This window comes from Hipposideros armiger, unplaced genomic scaffold, assembly GCF_001890085.2.
Source record: "Hipposideros armiger isolate ML-2016 unplaced genomic scaffold, ASM189008v1 scaffold_62, whole genome shotgun sequence".
NCBI classification, from domain to species: domain Eukaryota; kingdom Metazoa; phylum Chordata; class Mammalia; order Chiroptera; family Hipposideridae; genus Hipposideros; species Hipposideros armiger.
Genome location: NW_017731412.1, coordinates 4,909,059 through 4,926,759, shown reverse-complemented (window position 1 = coordinate 4,926,759; position 17,701 = coordinate 4,909,059). Strand labels below are relative to the sequence as shown.

Below are 17,701 nucleotides of genomic sequence, written 5' to 3'. Positions count from 1 at the left end.
GAAGCTGTATTCCATGTAGCTCAGCGGGAAAATAAATGCTCTAATGGTTACTGATGACCGTCAGTTTGGGAACAAGGGGTGGCAGCATATATGCAACTTACTTGCACCTCTGCCCTGTATTAAACTCTGCCTAGCCAACTCTGTCTCACTCATCCTTCCTGACAAGTTGCTTCGCAGAAGCCCAGGCTGCCTCTGAGCCTGCCCACGGTGCCTCTCCCCAGGGTTTCGGTGCCTTGCTCTTCCCGGCCCTGACATCGCCCACGCTGTTCTGTAACTGCCTAGAACTGTGTCCCCCAGTCAGCTTGTGAGCGAGGGATGGATCCTGGCCCCGAGCAACGGATGTGTCTGCAGTATTCATCTGTGACTGTAAATGTTGAATGAACAAATCTACTGACTTCAACGAGAAGATGGAAATGGCTTAAAGACTACAAAGCAATTAGGCAGAGGCCCCTACAAGCACTGTGCCCACGTTTCAAGGAACATTTATGGCCTTAACATGTGGAGGTTTTAAGAACTATTCACATGCTCCATACTTTCTTTAGTCATACCAAAGATTACAAATCAATGAAATCAAGAGTATTTACTGTTTTCCATGAAACCTGCCTGCGTGGTATTACGCAATTAACAAATGAACTCGATCCCTCAGTGCAGTCTTTTTGTGGAAATGCACTACTGCAAACATCAAGTGCAGCTTAAGGCGCATCAATTGAGAAATAATGAACATCTTAATGGACCTTACGAGATACATGCACTACACACTTAAAACTGTTTTCCATACATCTTGGTTAATCACAATCAATAGCATCAGAGTCAATGGTGATTATGCAGAGTTATTGTAACTGTGGCCCTTCCCATTATTCCTTGGAGAGCCAGAGATGGATAAATGCAGTCATGAGTTCACCAGTGTTTCTTAAGGATATTCTAAGCTCCTTCATTACGGATATAACAAATGGGATGCTCTCCTCTGCTCTCCTATCAATATCTTACCTCAGACTTATTTACCAGAAGAGCACGTATACCTCACAGCAGAAAATAAATAAATTTCAAAGTATTTTTAAAAAGAGGTCCCTAACGGGTAATGATCAAATTCCTTATGGGAAGCAGCCCGGTGTCGTAAAAAGCAGCAGCACAAAAACTGATATAAAACAAGGTTGAAAGGAAAACTGTCAAAAGTTTTTTTTTGTTTGTTTGGTTTTTTTTTTAAAAGGAGAAAGACAGAAAGTGTGTCCTTAGTAAGTATAAATATGGGGTGACATTTGTCTAACATAACTTTTATCACCAATTTGTATCTATAAAGCATCTGTTATCTCAAGAGCCTCAGAGTAATCCTAGGTATTATCTATTTTTTATACATTCACATGAAACTAGCAGAGTATTAAAAACTCCATCCTTGGGGTCCTCAGCTCCTGACTAGACAATATTTTTAAATTCAGGGCACATATACACGATTTCAGATCGAAACTATATTTTGGCATGGTACATGGTCAATACAAAGGCACATTTTTAATTACTGGGAAAAGAGGAGAAAATATGGCTAAAAGCAAGGTATTTCATGTTACTTAGGTGCATGTCTATGTTTGAACTGATGCTTTCTAACAGTTCTTAATTCTAAACAATGATAACATTCCACTGGAAGTACCAATAGGCAAACTGAAGCAACCAGAGGTTCAGAATTCAAATTTTACATCTATAAACTAGAAGCTCCAAATTTTGCTTCATGTCTACAGAAGACTGGAAACCCTCTGAACTCTGCTGTCCAGGTTGCGCAGACAGACACAGCAAATAAAACAAAGCCAGAACGACAGCCACAGGTCACTGGGCTGCTAGAGGGAAGTGTCATGTGACAGTTATGTGTCTATTTGGACACGCCTGCCTCAAAGGGAACGAAGACCGATGAAAATGCATAAGACCAAAGGGGACAACTGAACATTTTTAGCGACAGAAGAGAGCTATAATTTTGCAACATTAAATGACACACGTGTCCCTCCAACCCCCCTTGGTAGAGGAAAAACATGGACACTGTCTCTGTTCCTTGCAGCCAAGGTGGGTACTGTACCCTAAAAAGGCCGATCACATCAGCAGAAAACAAGGGAGAAAACCATTGAGGAGTATTGAGAAAAACCTCGACACAAAGAGGGTTATCGATATCTTTTTAAACCCAAAGTGGGGGAAGAACATGGCCCTCTAATGTAAATAGAAAAGTGTGCTTTCTTATGCAAACTGAACCGCTTCAGGCTTATGAACCTTAAGTAACAGTGAGGAGCGAGTTTATTGCAAAACACCACCATACTCCTGGGCATCTGATAAAAGCTTTTGGTGAGCTAATCGCTTAATGGTTAGTGAGCTGGCACAAGGCCTCCTAGGAGGCCCAGGCTTGACTTTTCTCCTGTTTCACCTGAGACGCTCTCCTTCACTGGGGTGGCAGCAAAGCAAATATACTTCTGGCAAATTAGACCTAGGCCTACATCTCAGGTTTTATAATGTGACCTTTCTGAACTTGTGATGTCATCTGTTTTCAGCACTCTTCGCTTCCACGGTGCAACCGGGGAGACGAGGAAACAGTCCAGGCATCACTAAACAGGACAGGGGTGCTTTCATATCCTTCCTTATCTCTTCTGTTCTTTTTCCTCAGTGGTAAACGCATAATTTGAAAAACCGTCTAAAATTCTCAGAGCTGTCACCACCAAGGAAACAAAATAAAACAAAGAAACAAACAAAACCACACTTTCTAATCACTTATTATCAACGAACTTTCTAGATCGTGTATCTTCCTCTAAATACAAGGAAAGCACACACTAAACCTCATGACATTTCAGGAGTGCTACCAGGTCACAGAGAGAACGCAGCCAGAGGCCGAACTCTAAGAGAAACAGACAGGTGGCTTATTGTATAGCGGTTGGTGGCTTTGGAACACGAATTTTCCTCAAGCTAAAGAAACAGGAAATTGTAGCTGGAAAATCAAAGTAAAGGTTGTGTTTGAAAGACTTAGCTACAGTTGCAGGAACTGCCACGTATCTAACCAGCAAAGAAAACACCTGGTGCAGGTACTTTCTGAGCTGCTGCGTGTCACTGCTGAGTGGCCAAGGGAGGGCAAGAAAGGCCAGACGAAGGGCCAGAGCGGGAAGCGGGCAGGTCAAGGACGCGGCAAGGAAGCGCTGAGAGCGCAGGGTCTCAGCAGTGTGACGAGCCGTCATTCCACACAGCCTTCCCTCCAAGTGTCCTGGTGTTGGGCTCCGAGGGCACGAAGATGCTCGATACAGTCTCCACATCTTAAGAGGGGTCCAGTCAACAAGATCAAACACTACCAAGAGGCTGAAGGGGATGGGCTGGGAAAAGGCCAGTGGTCTGTGACACGTGTGACCTGAGAGTGTAGCTCAGAGGGCTTGGGGGTGGGGAGGGATGGGAAGTCAGACTGCAGGAGGTTAAGTTGTGGATGGTCAAGTAGAAAGGTGTGCTGTTATTACTGGGACCAATAGGAAGAAGGAATGAGTATTCAGGAGAGCAGGCTGGAGGGGTGGTTTGAAGACTTCAGACCAAAAAGTTAAACTGGAACGAAGTCGAAGGTTATGAAGGCACTTTAAAATAATTTCTTAACCTGGAAAGTCTAAAAATTACTTCTCCTAAATCCAGTAATTCCTCTTATGGGAATCTAGCCTAGGAAAATAATTAGACTAAGGAAGGACAATGGAAGAAGTTTAACTCCATGCTACGCACTTATGTGGAATTCACAGTTTCTACAATAAATATGTGTTTTATTATTTTTTAATAAAGATTTGTAGTACAAAAAAGGGAAAAAAGTCTGTAAACCTCTATACAGAAAATATTCATGTTATGTAATAACAAAACACAGGAAAAGACTTTAATGTCCATTACTAGAGAAAAGAATAAGAAAATTAGGATATAATTATATCCTTGGAGCTTTTGCAACAAATCAAAGAAAGTAATGAAAAGTATGTAATGACATGGAAAAAAATCCCATCAGTTTAGTGAGGTGGAAAAAAGACCAAAAATGTAATGTAGGCTATGATTATAGTATGAGCATTAAAAAAACAAAACACAAAAAACAAAACCTACTGAAAAATAAACCACACCCACTAAAACCCGTAACAGGGGTTGTGTTGGCACGCGAGGATGTAGGTGGCTTTCTCATCTCCACTTTCTAACAGTTTAGCAAAAACAACATGGTTTCACTGCTGCTTTTATTTTTAACAGAAAAGAAAGATGCATGCCATAAAAGCAAAACCAAAATGACACTGGAAGAGACGAGCTATGAGAGCGGCGAATGAGGGCTGGAGAAGGAAGCCCTGGTGCCCAGCTCTTCGTGTGGACGCTGTCGGAGTCCAGCGGAGCGGGGCCAGTCCTGGCTCATCAGATGTCTCTGGGCCTCAGTTTCCTACCCAAAACAAGTGTTTTGGAACAGATAACCTATAAAGTTCCTTCCAGATTTAAAACTGTATGATTCTAGGGGCTGGCCAAGTGGCTCAGTTGGTAAGAGCTTGCTCAAGGGTGTGAGCTCTGAGCAACAGGGTCACTGGTTCGATTCCTACATGGGCCAGTGAGCTGCATCTGAGCTGAGCTCCCGCTGAGCTGCTAATAGGTGGCAGGATGGCTCAGCTGGTGAGAGCGTGCGCTCTTACCAACAAGGCTGCCAGTTCGACTCCTGCATGGGATGGTGGCTACGCCCACCCGCAACAAAGACTGAACTTGGCACCTTGAGCTGAGCTGCCACCTGATGGCTCAGCTGGTGAGAGTGCGCGCTTTTACCAACAAGGCTGCCGGTTCAATTCCTGCATGGGATGGTAGCTACACCCACCTGCAACTAATTGAACACAGCGGCACGACTGGACTTGGAGCTGAGCTTGCTGCGCCCTCCACAACTAAGAATGAAGAACAACAACTTGACTGTTCCTCTTCCCCAATTCCCCAACACTGTTCTCCTCCCGCAACTCCCCAATAAAATATTAAAACAAAAACAAAAACTGTATAAGTTGAAAAAAATAAGAAATCAGAGAACACAGAAGAGAAAGTAGGTATTTCTCTGGTTTCCCACATAATGCAGTGTACAGATGGGAGGAGGGGCAATCTGTGTTATTAAATTTTAATGCTTATTTCAGGCAAAACCATCTATAAGCACTATGGGCATTTAATGAAATATTACGTACCACCTCCAGTTTTAAAAGGTGCTTACAAACTAGAAAGAAAATGCATGGCTGTAAAGTTAAATAACAATATAAGCCAAAAATGTTGGGGTGAAGCTGTGAGGCCACACGATTAGCTGCCGGACAAGCTGCAGGCGCTATGACAAGGGTGGGCGTTAGTGTGGGTCGCAGGGGTTCATAGGCTAGAGTGCTGCACACCCCTGTGGGGAGGACAAGACTCAAGTTGGGCCTTAAAGAATGGGGACTGGGTTTCTTTTGGGGGTGATGAAAATGTTCTGGAATTAAGATAATGGTGGATGACTACACGACCTTATGAACAGTGTACAAATCAGTGGCATACAATTTAGAAGGGTGAATTTTATGGTATGTAAATTACATTTCAACTTAAAAAGAGATGTGCTCAGAGGTAACTGAGAAGAACAGTATGGAGAAAACTGAAAGGCATTCCAAGGAGAGTAACGAGGAGAAAGGCGGGTTGGAAACAAATTTCAAAGGGCCTGGAAAGTCCAGAAAAGGTAACCGGAAATCATCATCCATGAGATGGTAAGGGAAGCAAAGATGCATGGGCCACAGTGTGAAAGATCGAAGCTTTGAGAATGACATGTTTCCTCTGCTGGAAAAACAAGCCTCGAATAAGCAGGGGCCAGGTCCTGTCCACCTGACAGGCACCAGAGTGTCTCAGGTGAGTTTATTAGTGGATGAGTATTTGAAGGTTACTCTGAGTCTGTGTGAAAAGAAGAATACAGAAGAACCAAGACTGGGTCAATCGTAAGACAAAATGTAATAAAAATTAGTCTAGGCCTAAGCAACATGACTTTACATCAGGAACATTTACACAGAGGATTAAAAAGATGGAAAGAAGCAAGAGATTTCCCAAGAGCCTTTGCTCTCTGTCAATTATATGAAATATATTTAATAGGTTTAAATGCAAAAATGTTATATAATTTAGCTCTAGCTATACAACATTCAATTCCACTTGTGTAAAGAAAAGGAGAGCGAACCAAAGGGAAGAAGACAAATAAGAAACGCAAGATCAGCAGAAGAGAAAGAAATGATGAGGTGGCCACTGTCTCTTTAAGAAGCTCCTTGGAGATACATAACTGTAGAAAGCCTGGTGAATACAACATTGATTGGGAATGAGGTAACCACAAACACCGCTGTCTCAAATGAAAAGGGATTCAAGATCTGACCCAGAAAACAAGCATCGTAACCACCAGATAAAATTTTAATGATAAACACAAGATGCTCTACATACAAGCAAGATATGAAGTATCTGATGCTAGGCCATAAACATAAGGTTCTCTTAGAAAGAGGAGCCTGAGGAGCCTCGCTGACCCACAGATCAAGTTTCATCTTATCGATCCACAAAACTCTGCCATCGCTTAGCTTTGTGCTGGCATAATCTGTAATGTTGAGCAGACCTCAAGGGAACACAGCAACAGGAAAAGGCCTGGCATCTGGACTCGTGGCCAGCCTGCCTTTTGTGGAGTCCGTGTCCAGCTAAGAAATTCATAATTGGCTTCCGAGATTAAAGCCTCCTTTATTTCTAATTGCTTTGATGACTCTCTTAGTCCAATCTCAACATTCTGTCCTCAAAGGTCCCCTGACACACTAGGAGGCCCCTTGAAGCTGGAATAATGTTAGTCCCTTTCTTAGTTTCCATGGAATCTCAGAATTAGTGGGAGAAAAAGACCTTACACATCATGAGCTCTTATGCCCACACCTGAGCAGTAAGAGGCAGGGCCTAAAGCTGTACTGGTAACTGGATTGACAGAACTCCAGATATCTGGTCCATTAATCTTTCTAAAATAAGAGTTTGATAGTATTCCCAAGAAGGACATTGACCTCTAAATTGTGGCCAACAAAACAAAAGCTAAAGAAAAATGTTCCTCCCAGGGATACCTTGTTTAAAGTAAAAATACCTTTTCATAGGCACTGTATACCAAAAATATCAAAATAATCTGACTGCGCCAGCCAAATGGCTCAGTTGGTTAAGAGCATGAGCTCTGAGCAACAGGGTCGCCGGTTCGATTCCCACATAGGCCAGTGAGCTGCGCCCGAGCTGAGCTGCCACTGACCTGCCAACAGGTGGCAGAATGGCTCACCTGCTCCTAACAACAAGGTTGCTGGTTCGACTCCCGCATGGGATGGTGGGCTATGCCCACCCGCAACTAAGATTGAACATGGCATCTTGAGCTGAGCTGCCCTGAGCTGCTGACAGGCGGCTGGATGGCGACTGGACTTGGAGCTGAGCTAGCTGCGCCCTCCACAGCTAAGACTGAAAGACAACAACTTGGATGTTCCCCTTCCCCAATTCCCCCCAAAAAATCTTTAAAATAATAATAATAATAATAATGATCTGACTGTTTGGAATTTCAAGTCAAATGATGCTCTTTAAGGAATGCTTCCTTCTTAAGGAAAGAGTTTTCTCTAAAGAAAAAAACTCACCTATGACTAAATTAAGTCCAAGGTTTATTTTTGTTTTTCTCCAAGCAGGAACCTCTCTTGGGTGGCTTATTCCAAAGCCAGCCCAGACTCCGAAGCTTAAGTGTCCTGGTCTCCACTGTACAGCATTAAGAATATAACTTGAGACTCTAGTTCAAGACACCTCCATCCAAAAAGAAAATTTATCTTCTTATTATACATTAAGGAAATATATAAACACATCTTGGTAGTAAACTATGAAGAATTCATGAAAGTGGTTTTTGGAACAGAAGCCAAAGGAATCTACAGAAGCTCAAATTAAATTTCTTGGCTACAGAGACAAAAAAACCTATTTCAGGTCAAGTTAAACAGCGAGTCCGTACTGTGTGACGGGAAAGGACAGCTGTGTGTGGCCACAGTCCTTCCTCATAATGAAAGCTTCAGAACAAGAGAACCAGAGCAGGACCTCTTCGTGCCAACACTTATTATTCTTGCTTGACTTTTTTATGTCTTCATAAACTATAAACTGTGTGCCTTAATGAAAATCTAACCTAACTTGCCACGAGAGTGGGTTAAAAGCCAGGACAGATGGATTGAGACAAATGGATTACAGATCTGCTCGCCAGCACTTGCTTCTCACCACTGACTGCAGAGCTCTCAGGTGCTGAAGGACAGAATCCTCTCCAATGAGGGCCCCAGGGACCCCTGGGAGGGTGAGTGCTCTCGGGGACGGGAAGGCCACTGGGACGCAGAGGGCGGTGCGTGGAAAACGAAAGACCTGATGACAAAGAGCAGGAAAGGAAAACCTGGTTTTGCTTACCCGGCAATGACGACGCCATCATGAGAGTGCACGTCACACAAAACTGCATCGGGGATGTGCTCCAGCTCACTCACGGCGCCCTTGCGAGTCTGCGTAAGGAAAGGGGGTGCGGGTTATTTCATTCTTGGGGTGGGTGAAGACAAAGCATTTCCTTTCGCCAACGTTCCATAGCGATTTTTTATGGCAGGTACTGTGTTCAGACTTACCTGGACATTCAAAAGGACAAAGGCGACAACTCATATGTTAGGCTATGAGCATTTATGGGTTACCACACACGTGAACAGCACTGAACTAGAGGGCACGGGTGTGTGTGGGATGCTGTCCCTGTCCCCAAGTGGATTACGGGTTATCGAGGAAACATGGGAGCACAAATAACTACGATCCACAGAAGGCTGATATTATCTGAAGAGAAAGCACTTAATGATATTTGACCTGTTGACAGCCCTTATAAACAACCCTCAGGATAAAATTAAAAAGTACACAAAGAGGAAAAATCGGGACAGGAAAAAGGATGGAGAAGACATGATTTCTGACTGAAGGGTCAGAGATTCATGGACACAGTTTTTTTTTGTTTTGTTTTTTAATTGGGGAATTGGGGGGATGGGAACAGTGCTGGGGAATTGGGGGAAGGGGAACAGACAAGTTGCTGTCGTTTTGTTCTTCAAGTCTAGTTGTGGAGGACGTTGCTTCACTGGCCCAAGTTGGCACCATCATTGCGCTCTTCCCAGGCAAGGCACCTCAGTCGCCGGCTTCTGGACGGCCGCTCACTGCGGCTGCTGGCTGCTCACGCTGGCTGCTGGCTACACATGGTAGTCCATGGCAACCCACTGCAGCAGGGGCTGCAGCCTACGCCATCGCAGGCGACTCACAGCAGCCCAGCTCCAGGTTGAGCTGTTGTTCAGCATCTTAGCTGCGGAGGGCAGTGTCACTGGCCCTCATATGTGGGATCCGAACTGGGGCCCTCTGGCGTCCCAAGCCAGTTCTTAACCATCGCGCCACTCGGCCGGCCCACGGAAACAGTATTTAAAGGAAACCCTAAAACCCAGAGCTTTGGTTGGTCCTGAGGAGGGAACCAGGTGGGAGGTGGAAAGAGGCAGAAGGAAACTGTAGCTTCCACTAAATGCCCTCTGGTGACTTTTGAATTATTTGTACCAGGACAATTATTATCGATGCAAAATATGCACATAAAACATTTGTTTTTAAAATAAAAATAAAGGGAAGCTGTAGGAACAGAAAGTACTTACATGTGGGATACCAGGAAGAGTGAGATCATTAAGCCAAAAGTAAGCATGAATAAAGGTATTCAAGAATACCAAGGAATCCATAATTTCAACTTCGCTGGACTGGCCCAGGATTAGAAACAGTGCGTATAAGTGCCAAGCACGGTTGTTAGCACACAGAAAGTGTTCAATAAATGGCAGCTACTATTGTTACTATTTATATTATTAGCAGGCAGATAACGACATCCAGTCCATTAAAACCAACAGTTATTAAGCAGCTATATTCTAGGCACTATGCAAGATAACCTGCATGATGATCTCACTTAATTTGAAGGCCAAGTCCAAGGCTGAGGGGCAAAACTGGACACAGCCAAGTGGAGCTGCCTTGCTAGTGGAGAGGGTGTGGAAGGGAAGGACTGTGGGGGAGGACACAGCCAAAATCACAAGAATAGCAAAGCTCTTCTGAGAGAGGAGATACTGAGAGAAAAGGAGGGGGCCCCAGAGGAAAACCTGTGTGCTTATGGCATTTACTAAGTTCTGTCACTTGGTCCCCACTCCCAACCACATGGGCTCTAACCCCACCCTGGTATTCTGGTCGGGGTCGGTTGTAGAGAAATACTACAAGGCCAGAGTGGAAAGAGTTTATGCAAACGCCAGGAAAAGGAATACTCCTGTCATTACATTACAATCAGCTTATTACAGGTTTTTACATTGGCTCTGAAATGCAGATCCAAGTAACTTCATGCATTTACAGGGCAGCCCCCTTCTCGGGGTCCCCAGACCCTGACCAAGCCGAATCACCTGCCCAGTCGAGCACCAAGAGCACCAAACCACAGTACCTGCATGCAAAGGCTGGTGGGCTTCTATGGCCAACGCTAAGCGAGCACCAGCCCTGGGCCCTGCTCTGAGGAGGAGCAGTAGATGTATCGTTATAGTCATCCTCCCCACAGCCCTCTGAGCAGGGCTGCTCTGGGCCCACTTCAGAGATGAGAAAACAAAGGCACACAAAAGGAAAGCAACTTGCTCTAACACTACCTTTCATGTTTTCATAGGACTTTCTAGAATCCCAACAAGAATCCCAGCATTAGCGTCCATGCAGTATCTGTCATTTGATATTTCACGCATGCAGTCCTCACTGGTAACAGGGTCAGGAAACGGGCCGAGACACTCCAAAGAAAAGCCTCCCTCACATCCTGCCTGCAGTTTGACTCCAGTTGATTCAACTGACAACCATTTATTGATCATTTACCAAACACATGGCTTTGTGCTTGTTAGAAAAAACGAATATTAGTAAGATGTTCAATTAACCTTCTGTCGGGCACAACTGATCTCACAGATTCACTGCACACAAATTTTCAAATATCTAAGTTAACTCAAGTATCGTGACTCATCGCTTCCGTATCTTCCCCCTCTACTGTAACCTATCGCCAGTCGTGTTTGTGACTTAGTACAGTAAAAACGTACTTCATAGTGGCATCTTTGTGTGCAATGAATCTGTGAGACCAGTTGCGCCCGACGGAGGGTTCAAGTGCATGTAGCTTGTATACCGTTATTAAGTGTCAGGTGCTCTGAGGCGGGTCTTTAAACACCTTCACTCTGTCACCTCCAGCCCAGATGAGGGAGATGTACCTGCCTCCCTCCCTCGCTTTCTCTAATACCAGAGAAAACAAAGAACATGGCTGCTGCTTTCTATTTCCGGGGCTGACATGTCTAAATTCGAGCCAGGACACAGGGAAGATCTTTAGCTCTCATGCCCACAATTCTCAAAAGTTTCTCTTCTTCCCAGACAGAAAGGCCCTACTTACTGCCCAACTGTCAGGCTTTCCTTAAGTGACAGCCCCTTCTACCAGGGTTACACCCTCTGCTTTCTGCCCCCTCTCCCGCCCCCCTGCCTGTCTAAGCACCTTGGTCAATCCCTCATGCCTGCCTCCCACTTATGTCACCCACACAAACCTACTCAAGCACACAGACAAGAGGGCCGCCGGGGCCTCTACACGAGTGCATCACCTAGTGAGGATGCGAACTGGGGGCCGGTGGGGCTTTTACTGCGTGGTGGGGTCTTAATGGCCCAACAAAGGGCAGCCATGCTAATGCTCCTTAGAAAGGTGGTTCTCAGCCAGGAGCGATGTTGCCCCCCAGGGGACATCTGAGGATGTCTGAAGACATTTCTGGCTGTCACAGCGAGGGGCAGAAAGAGACGGCTGCTGGTATCTGCTGGGCAGAGGCTAGGCAGGCTAGCGGCTCAGCATGGCCATTGCCAAAAAACTATCTGCCCCCAAATGTCACTTGTGCTGGGGTGAAGAAACTCTGACCTGGAGAACCACTGCTCTTATTAACTTTGCTAGAAACTGTGTGAGGTTGCCCAGATCAAGAGCATCAGTCACTGATCAGGTTATGAGGTGACTGGAGACAGACATGCACACAGGCAATATGTCACCACCGGCAACGAGCAAAAACTTGTTCATCTCAGAGTCTATTGGGACTGACCTTTACAGGAGTGGTAAGAGTACTGTTCTAGCCCCTCCACACAACCGAATATCCCACTCCCCAGGTGGGAAGAAACATGGCCACCACACGGCTATCTCGCCATGCCTCGAGCAGCTTTATGTAACACAGCTCTTGACAGTTATTTCCTACACAAACACTTCACTGTGCAAATTCTTAGCTGTGATCTAATATTTCTGTACAGATTTTGAAGTGATAAATGTGATGGAAGCCAGCCAGTGGGTTATGTGAGGGAAGAGGAGACAGTATTTAGAGATGTTTAATAGTCTCCCTTGCACATTTACTGGAAACGGCGTCTTCAGCTCCCCTTTTGCAGTCAGGTGGTACTTGGGCTTTCCCGGTCCATCCGGGGAGGTGGTGAAAGGGAAAGGGGGCTGCACCGAGCACTACGCTAAAGACCCAAAAGCATCAGAGGGTAGGTGGCTGGCATCTCAACCTCGCTCTTCCTCTCCTGGAGAACGACAGGGTGCTCCCAAATGGTGCGACTGGAAACGGGGCAGATACCCTAATGGCGAACAAAATGGGCAACAAGTCACCCGCGGCTGAACGTACGCTCACCACGCTCGCCTCTCTCTGCTGCTGGCAGGTAACCTCAGGCTGTAACTGGAAGGACCACCGGTGTTTAATCCCAGGCTTGGATTCCCTTGTCCTTGGAGGCTAGTCTTCTACAGGTAATGCATGATATTGGCCACTGCCTACCTTCCAGTTGGTTCTTAACATGTGTTCCTTGGCTCGGCACTCTCGGAAGATGAGCTTCCAGCAAGAATAATCAGAGATGCTGCTCTCGCGAAGGTGCCCTTCCTGCTGGCACAGCCTGTACCAGAGCACTTCATCTTCTGCAATCACCTTCCACGTCTTGCTCACCTAAAACAGCAGAAGTGACACACATGTCAGATTCTGCAATTAGAGAAGCCCCTTGTCATCCAAAAATCAATCAACACCTTTATTATTGCCCTGGGTTTATGGCAGTATAAAATGCCTCATTAACAAAACACTCTGAGGTGGAAAAAAAAAAAAAAAAACCCAAGCAAATGTTTCCAGTTTTATCTTTCAAGATTTCAAAATTGTTGTATTACCAACTAATATCACATTTTAGACTACTTGGTTAAATTATTACATAACATATAAGAGACAAAAATGCATAAATACATAAAAGGCAAAAAATATACGTTGTAACATGTTAATAGATATACAATCATACATAGCTTTTCAGAACAGAATCGCTTTACTTTTTACCAGCAGGCACTTGTATTTCCATCTTATAGAGTTGGAAACCAATGGCCTCTGAAATAAAAAACTATAATAAAATAAATATCCATAACTCAAAACGTCTGTGTATGAGAAATTCAAATTTATATTAAGTGTGAAAACTTAAAAGATTTTAAATGTGCAGATTAAAAAAATTTTAACAGAAAACTCAAGCTGTTAACCAGGACTGTAGGATCTGATATGGAGAAATTAATGTTATGTCTGGACTGAATTTCAAATCCCAACAGTATCCGGAGGAAACGGCCGTTTTAGCTATTAGAACTTTGCCTTCCAGCCCTAACTTAGGGGAATGATGGATTTACTTCATCCCAGGATAATGCACAAAGTTGGGCAGACTGAAAATGATGAACTCTGCTAAGATGAAAAACTGATCCAGCAGATCCACAGGATCTTGGGTCTGCAATGCATCCGACTCACTTCTAATAAAGTAAGAGTTGTGACCAGTGGCTTACAGTAACCTGTGCTCCTTAACATCCGTTGGGGCCACTTCAAGACATCAAATACACAGACAAGAAGAGAAAACATGAGGCAAAATAAGACAGCACCCAGCATATATATGGCAGATTCTCACCGTACAAGGATGCCTTGTTTAATGAAGAACCGATAGGGAGTTAACCTTTGGAATCGCAGAATAAAGATCTCCAAAAATCTACTTCTCCAAAAAAGCAACAAGAATGCTGCCAAAAATTTCCAAAATCAACTTTTTCAGAACTCGGGAAATTAAAGGCTTGCAACATTCTGAGGAGCATTTATTCAAGAAAAAAAATGGCAGAATCTTGGTAAGAAGTGCAACTTTTGTTTTAACTTACACTAACCCCATCCTCCTCCTCCAGCTCCATGGTAGCCTTGAAAGTCAGCAGCCTTGCAACTATGGTAGCTGTAAAAACTAGCAGCTATAAACCAGCCGGAGGGGCCAGGTGCGCTTACAGCTCCCCAAAAAGTGCCATCCCCAGAGGGCTGTCACCATTTGACCTGTCTGGCAGCTTGCTAAAAGGCCCTATTCTGGAGGATTGTCTTTATCTGACCTGATGCAGAGCTTGGCCCTGTCCTATCTCCGGGGCATTTGTCAAAAACAATTAAGGGGCAACTGTTGAACACTGCAGCTGCCCAAGTGAGCATTGCCAACTGGGACTAAAAAGAGAATGACCAAAAGGCTTAAAAGGAAAACCTGGGGAATGGGATGTCCATAGGGGGCTTTGAAAGGCTCCAATATATTTCTGGAAAATCAAGAATGCCATGGGCATGTGTAAGGCTGTGTGTGTGTGCCCAGGAAAGTCCTGAGAAGGCCCTACTCTCCCAACTCTGGAAAACCTTGGGGCTCTATACAAGCAGAAAGTAAAGGCTAAAGCAGAGTTGTAAATTGTTGGCATGTTGGAGGCATGCCCCAACATATAGAGTATACTTCAGCAAAAGACTTATTGGTTCAATGTATTTAAAGAAACCTCTGTCCAATCACTAGGTAACCACTAAGCTAAATGGGCAGAGACTTCAGTGGTCATACACGACAAAGAATACAAACCAGAGAATTAGTCCAGAAAAGCCACTAAACAAATGGCTGTAGTAACAACAATAACAACAAATGAACTCTCTAGAGGGAGGAGAATCTGATTTCCAGAGCTGTCACATTATTTTAAAAGGCCAGTTTTCAACAAAAAAATGATGAGACACACAAAGAAACAGGAAAGTATGACCCATATACAAAAAGAAAAAGCAGTCAATAAAAACTGCCCCTGAGGAAGGCCAGATGTTAGAATTTACTAAACAAAGGCTTTAAATCAGCCATCATAAATATGTTCAAAATACTAAAGGAAAGCATGTCTGAAGAATAAAGGAAGGGATGAGCACAATGTCTCACCAAGTGGAGAATACTGAGAAAGAGATATAAATTACTTTTTAAAAAATCAAATAGAAATTTTAGAGTTGAAAAGTACAATAACTAAAACAAAAAGTTTACTAGAGAGGCTCAACAACAGATTTGAGCTATCAGAAGAATCAGCAAACTTAAGGTCAATTAAGATTATTCAGTCTGAGAAAGAAAAAAATGAAGGAAAAAATAAATAAACAAATAAACCAAAAATGAACAAAATTCACCGAGCCTCAGATACCTGTGGGGCACCACCATCCATGGGGGCCAATATAGGCATTATGCAAGTTTCCAGAAGGGAATGAGAGAAGGAAAGGAGTAGAAAGAATATCTAAAAAAATAATGGTCAAAAACGCCCCAAATTTAATGAAAAAGATTAATCTGCACATCAAAGAAGCGGAACAAACTCCATGAAGGATAAACTCAAAGAGATCCACATCTAGACGCATCATAGTTACACTGTTGAAAGCCAAAGAGAGAATCTTGAAAGCATCAAAAAAAAAAGATCTATTGTGCACAGGGATTCTATACTTCTCATCAGAAATCATGGAGGTCAGAAAGCAGTGGAATAGCATATTTAAATTGCCAAAAGAAGGAACTGTCAACCAATAACTGTATATCCAGCAAAACTATCCTTCAAAAATAAAGGAGAAATTAAGCTATTTCCAGCAAACAAAATATAACTCATCATTATATTATAGGGCAACTCACCTTGCCCTGCAAGAAATTCTATGCTTTAAGCCAAAATGAAAGGACACTAGACAGCAACTCAATCCACATGAAGAAATAAAATACACCAGTAAATGTCACTTCACAGGTAAATATAAAAGACAGCATACGTGTATTTTTGCTTGCAACTCTTTTTTTCTGTCTAATTTAAAAGACAACTGCTTGAAGCATAAAACTGTGTTGATGGGCATATAATATATAAAGATATAATTTGTGTGAAATAATAATACAAAGAAAAAAAGAGGGAACTAAGTTATATTGGAGCAGTTTTGTTACACTATTGAAATTAAGTTGGTATTAATCCAAATTAGATTGTTTTAAGATGTTAATTTTAATACTCAGGACAATCATTAAAAAAAAAAACTTAAGAAGCGGCTGCTTAGCTCACTTGGCTAGAGCACAGGCTCATAACACCAAGGTTGCCAGTTCGATCCCCACATGGGCCAAGCAGCTGCGCCCTCCACAACTAGATTGAAACAATTCCTTGACTTGGAGCTGATGGTTCCTGGAAAAACACACTGTTCCCCAATAAAATTTCTAAAAAAGAAAAAAGAAAAAATTTCAAAAAATATGGCAAAAGAAACAAGGAAATTAAAATGGTATGCTGAAAATATATCTATTTAAAACAAAAGAAGGCAGTACTACAGGAAAAGAGAAACAAAAAAGATGTAAGACATACAGAAAACAAACAGCCAAAGGCATACATAAATGCTCCTTATAAGTAATTACATTAAATGTAAATGGACTAAGTATTCCAATCAAGACAGATTGCCAGAATAAATAAACATGATCTAACTATATGCCATCTACAAAAGACATAATTTAGATTCAAATACACAAATAGATTGAAAGTAAAAGGATGAAAAAAGATTTACCACACAAGCAATACCCAAAAGAGAGCTGGAATTTATATACTAATACCACATAAAATGACTTTTAAGACAAAAATTGTTACTAGAGAAAAAGGTTATTTTTATAATAAAATCAATCCATCACAAAGATATACAATTATCAACACATTAACTTAACAACAGAACTCTAAAATACATAAATCAAAAACTGATAAAAATGAAGGAAGTAACACAGTTCAACAATAATATTTGGAGACTTCAACACTCCACTTTCAATAATGGATAGAAAAACTAAGGGGAGTATCAACAAAGACATATAAGAATTGAAAAACACTGTAAACAAACTAGACATAAGAGACATCCATAGAGCACTCTACCCAACCACAGAGTGCCTGTTCTTAAGTGCAATGGGACATTCTTCAGGATAGATCAGGGGTCAGCAAACTGCAGCTGGCGAGCCACATGCGGCTCTTTGGGTACGTTCCGTCTCAAAAGTTTGCCGGCCCCTGGAAGAGCCAATCCTGCCCCTCACAAGAATTTAAAAATTATTCGAGAGCCATAAATATATTTTTACAAATAAGGAAAATTTAAAGTAACATTATAAATGAAATGATGATAGTTTTATTTTCATTTTCAATTTTACTTCAGAGCCACATGTACGCACCCAAAGAGCCACATGTGGCTCACGAGCCGCCGTTTGCAGACCCCTGGTGGCTCTTCTGTCTCAAAAGTTTGCCGACCCCTGGCATAGACCATATGTTAATCCATAAAACAAATGTCAATAAATTTAAAAGGACTGAATCATACAAAGTATGTTCTCTGGCCACAATACAATGAAACCAGAAATCAACAACAGAAGT

The 17,701-nt window shown here is 42.9% G+C and overlaps 1 protein-coding gene across 2 annotated transcripts in view; it reads right to left on the bottom strand.

Moving 5' to 3' along the window:
• Nucleotides 1–17,701, bottom strand: part of FBXW8 (F-box and WD repeat domain containing 8) — a 131,667-nt gene that overhangs the window by 83,361 nt on the left and 30,605 nt on the right. For both annotated transcript variants that reach the window (XM_019641588.1, XM_019641589.1), the window contains exons 3-4: nucleotides 12,828–12,992; nucleotides 8,404–8,492 (exon numbers count right to left, since the gene is read on the bottom strand). In XM_019641588.1, the coding sequence (XP_019497133.1) occupies nucleotides 8,404–8,492; nucleotides 12,828–12,992 (254 nt within the window). The remainder of the gene's footprint in view (nucleotides 1–8,403; nucleotides 8,493–12,827; nucleotides 12,993–17,701) is intronic.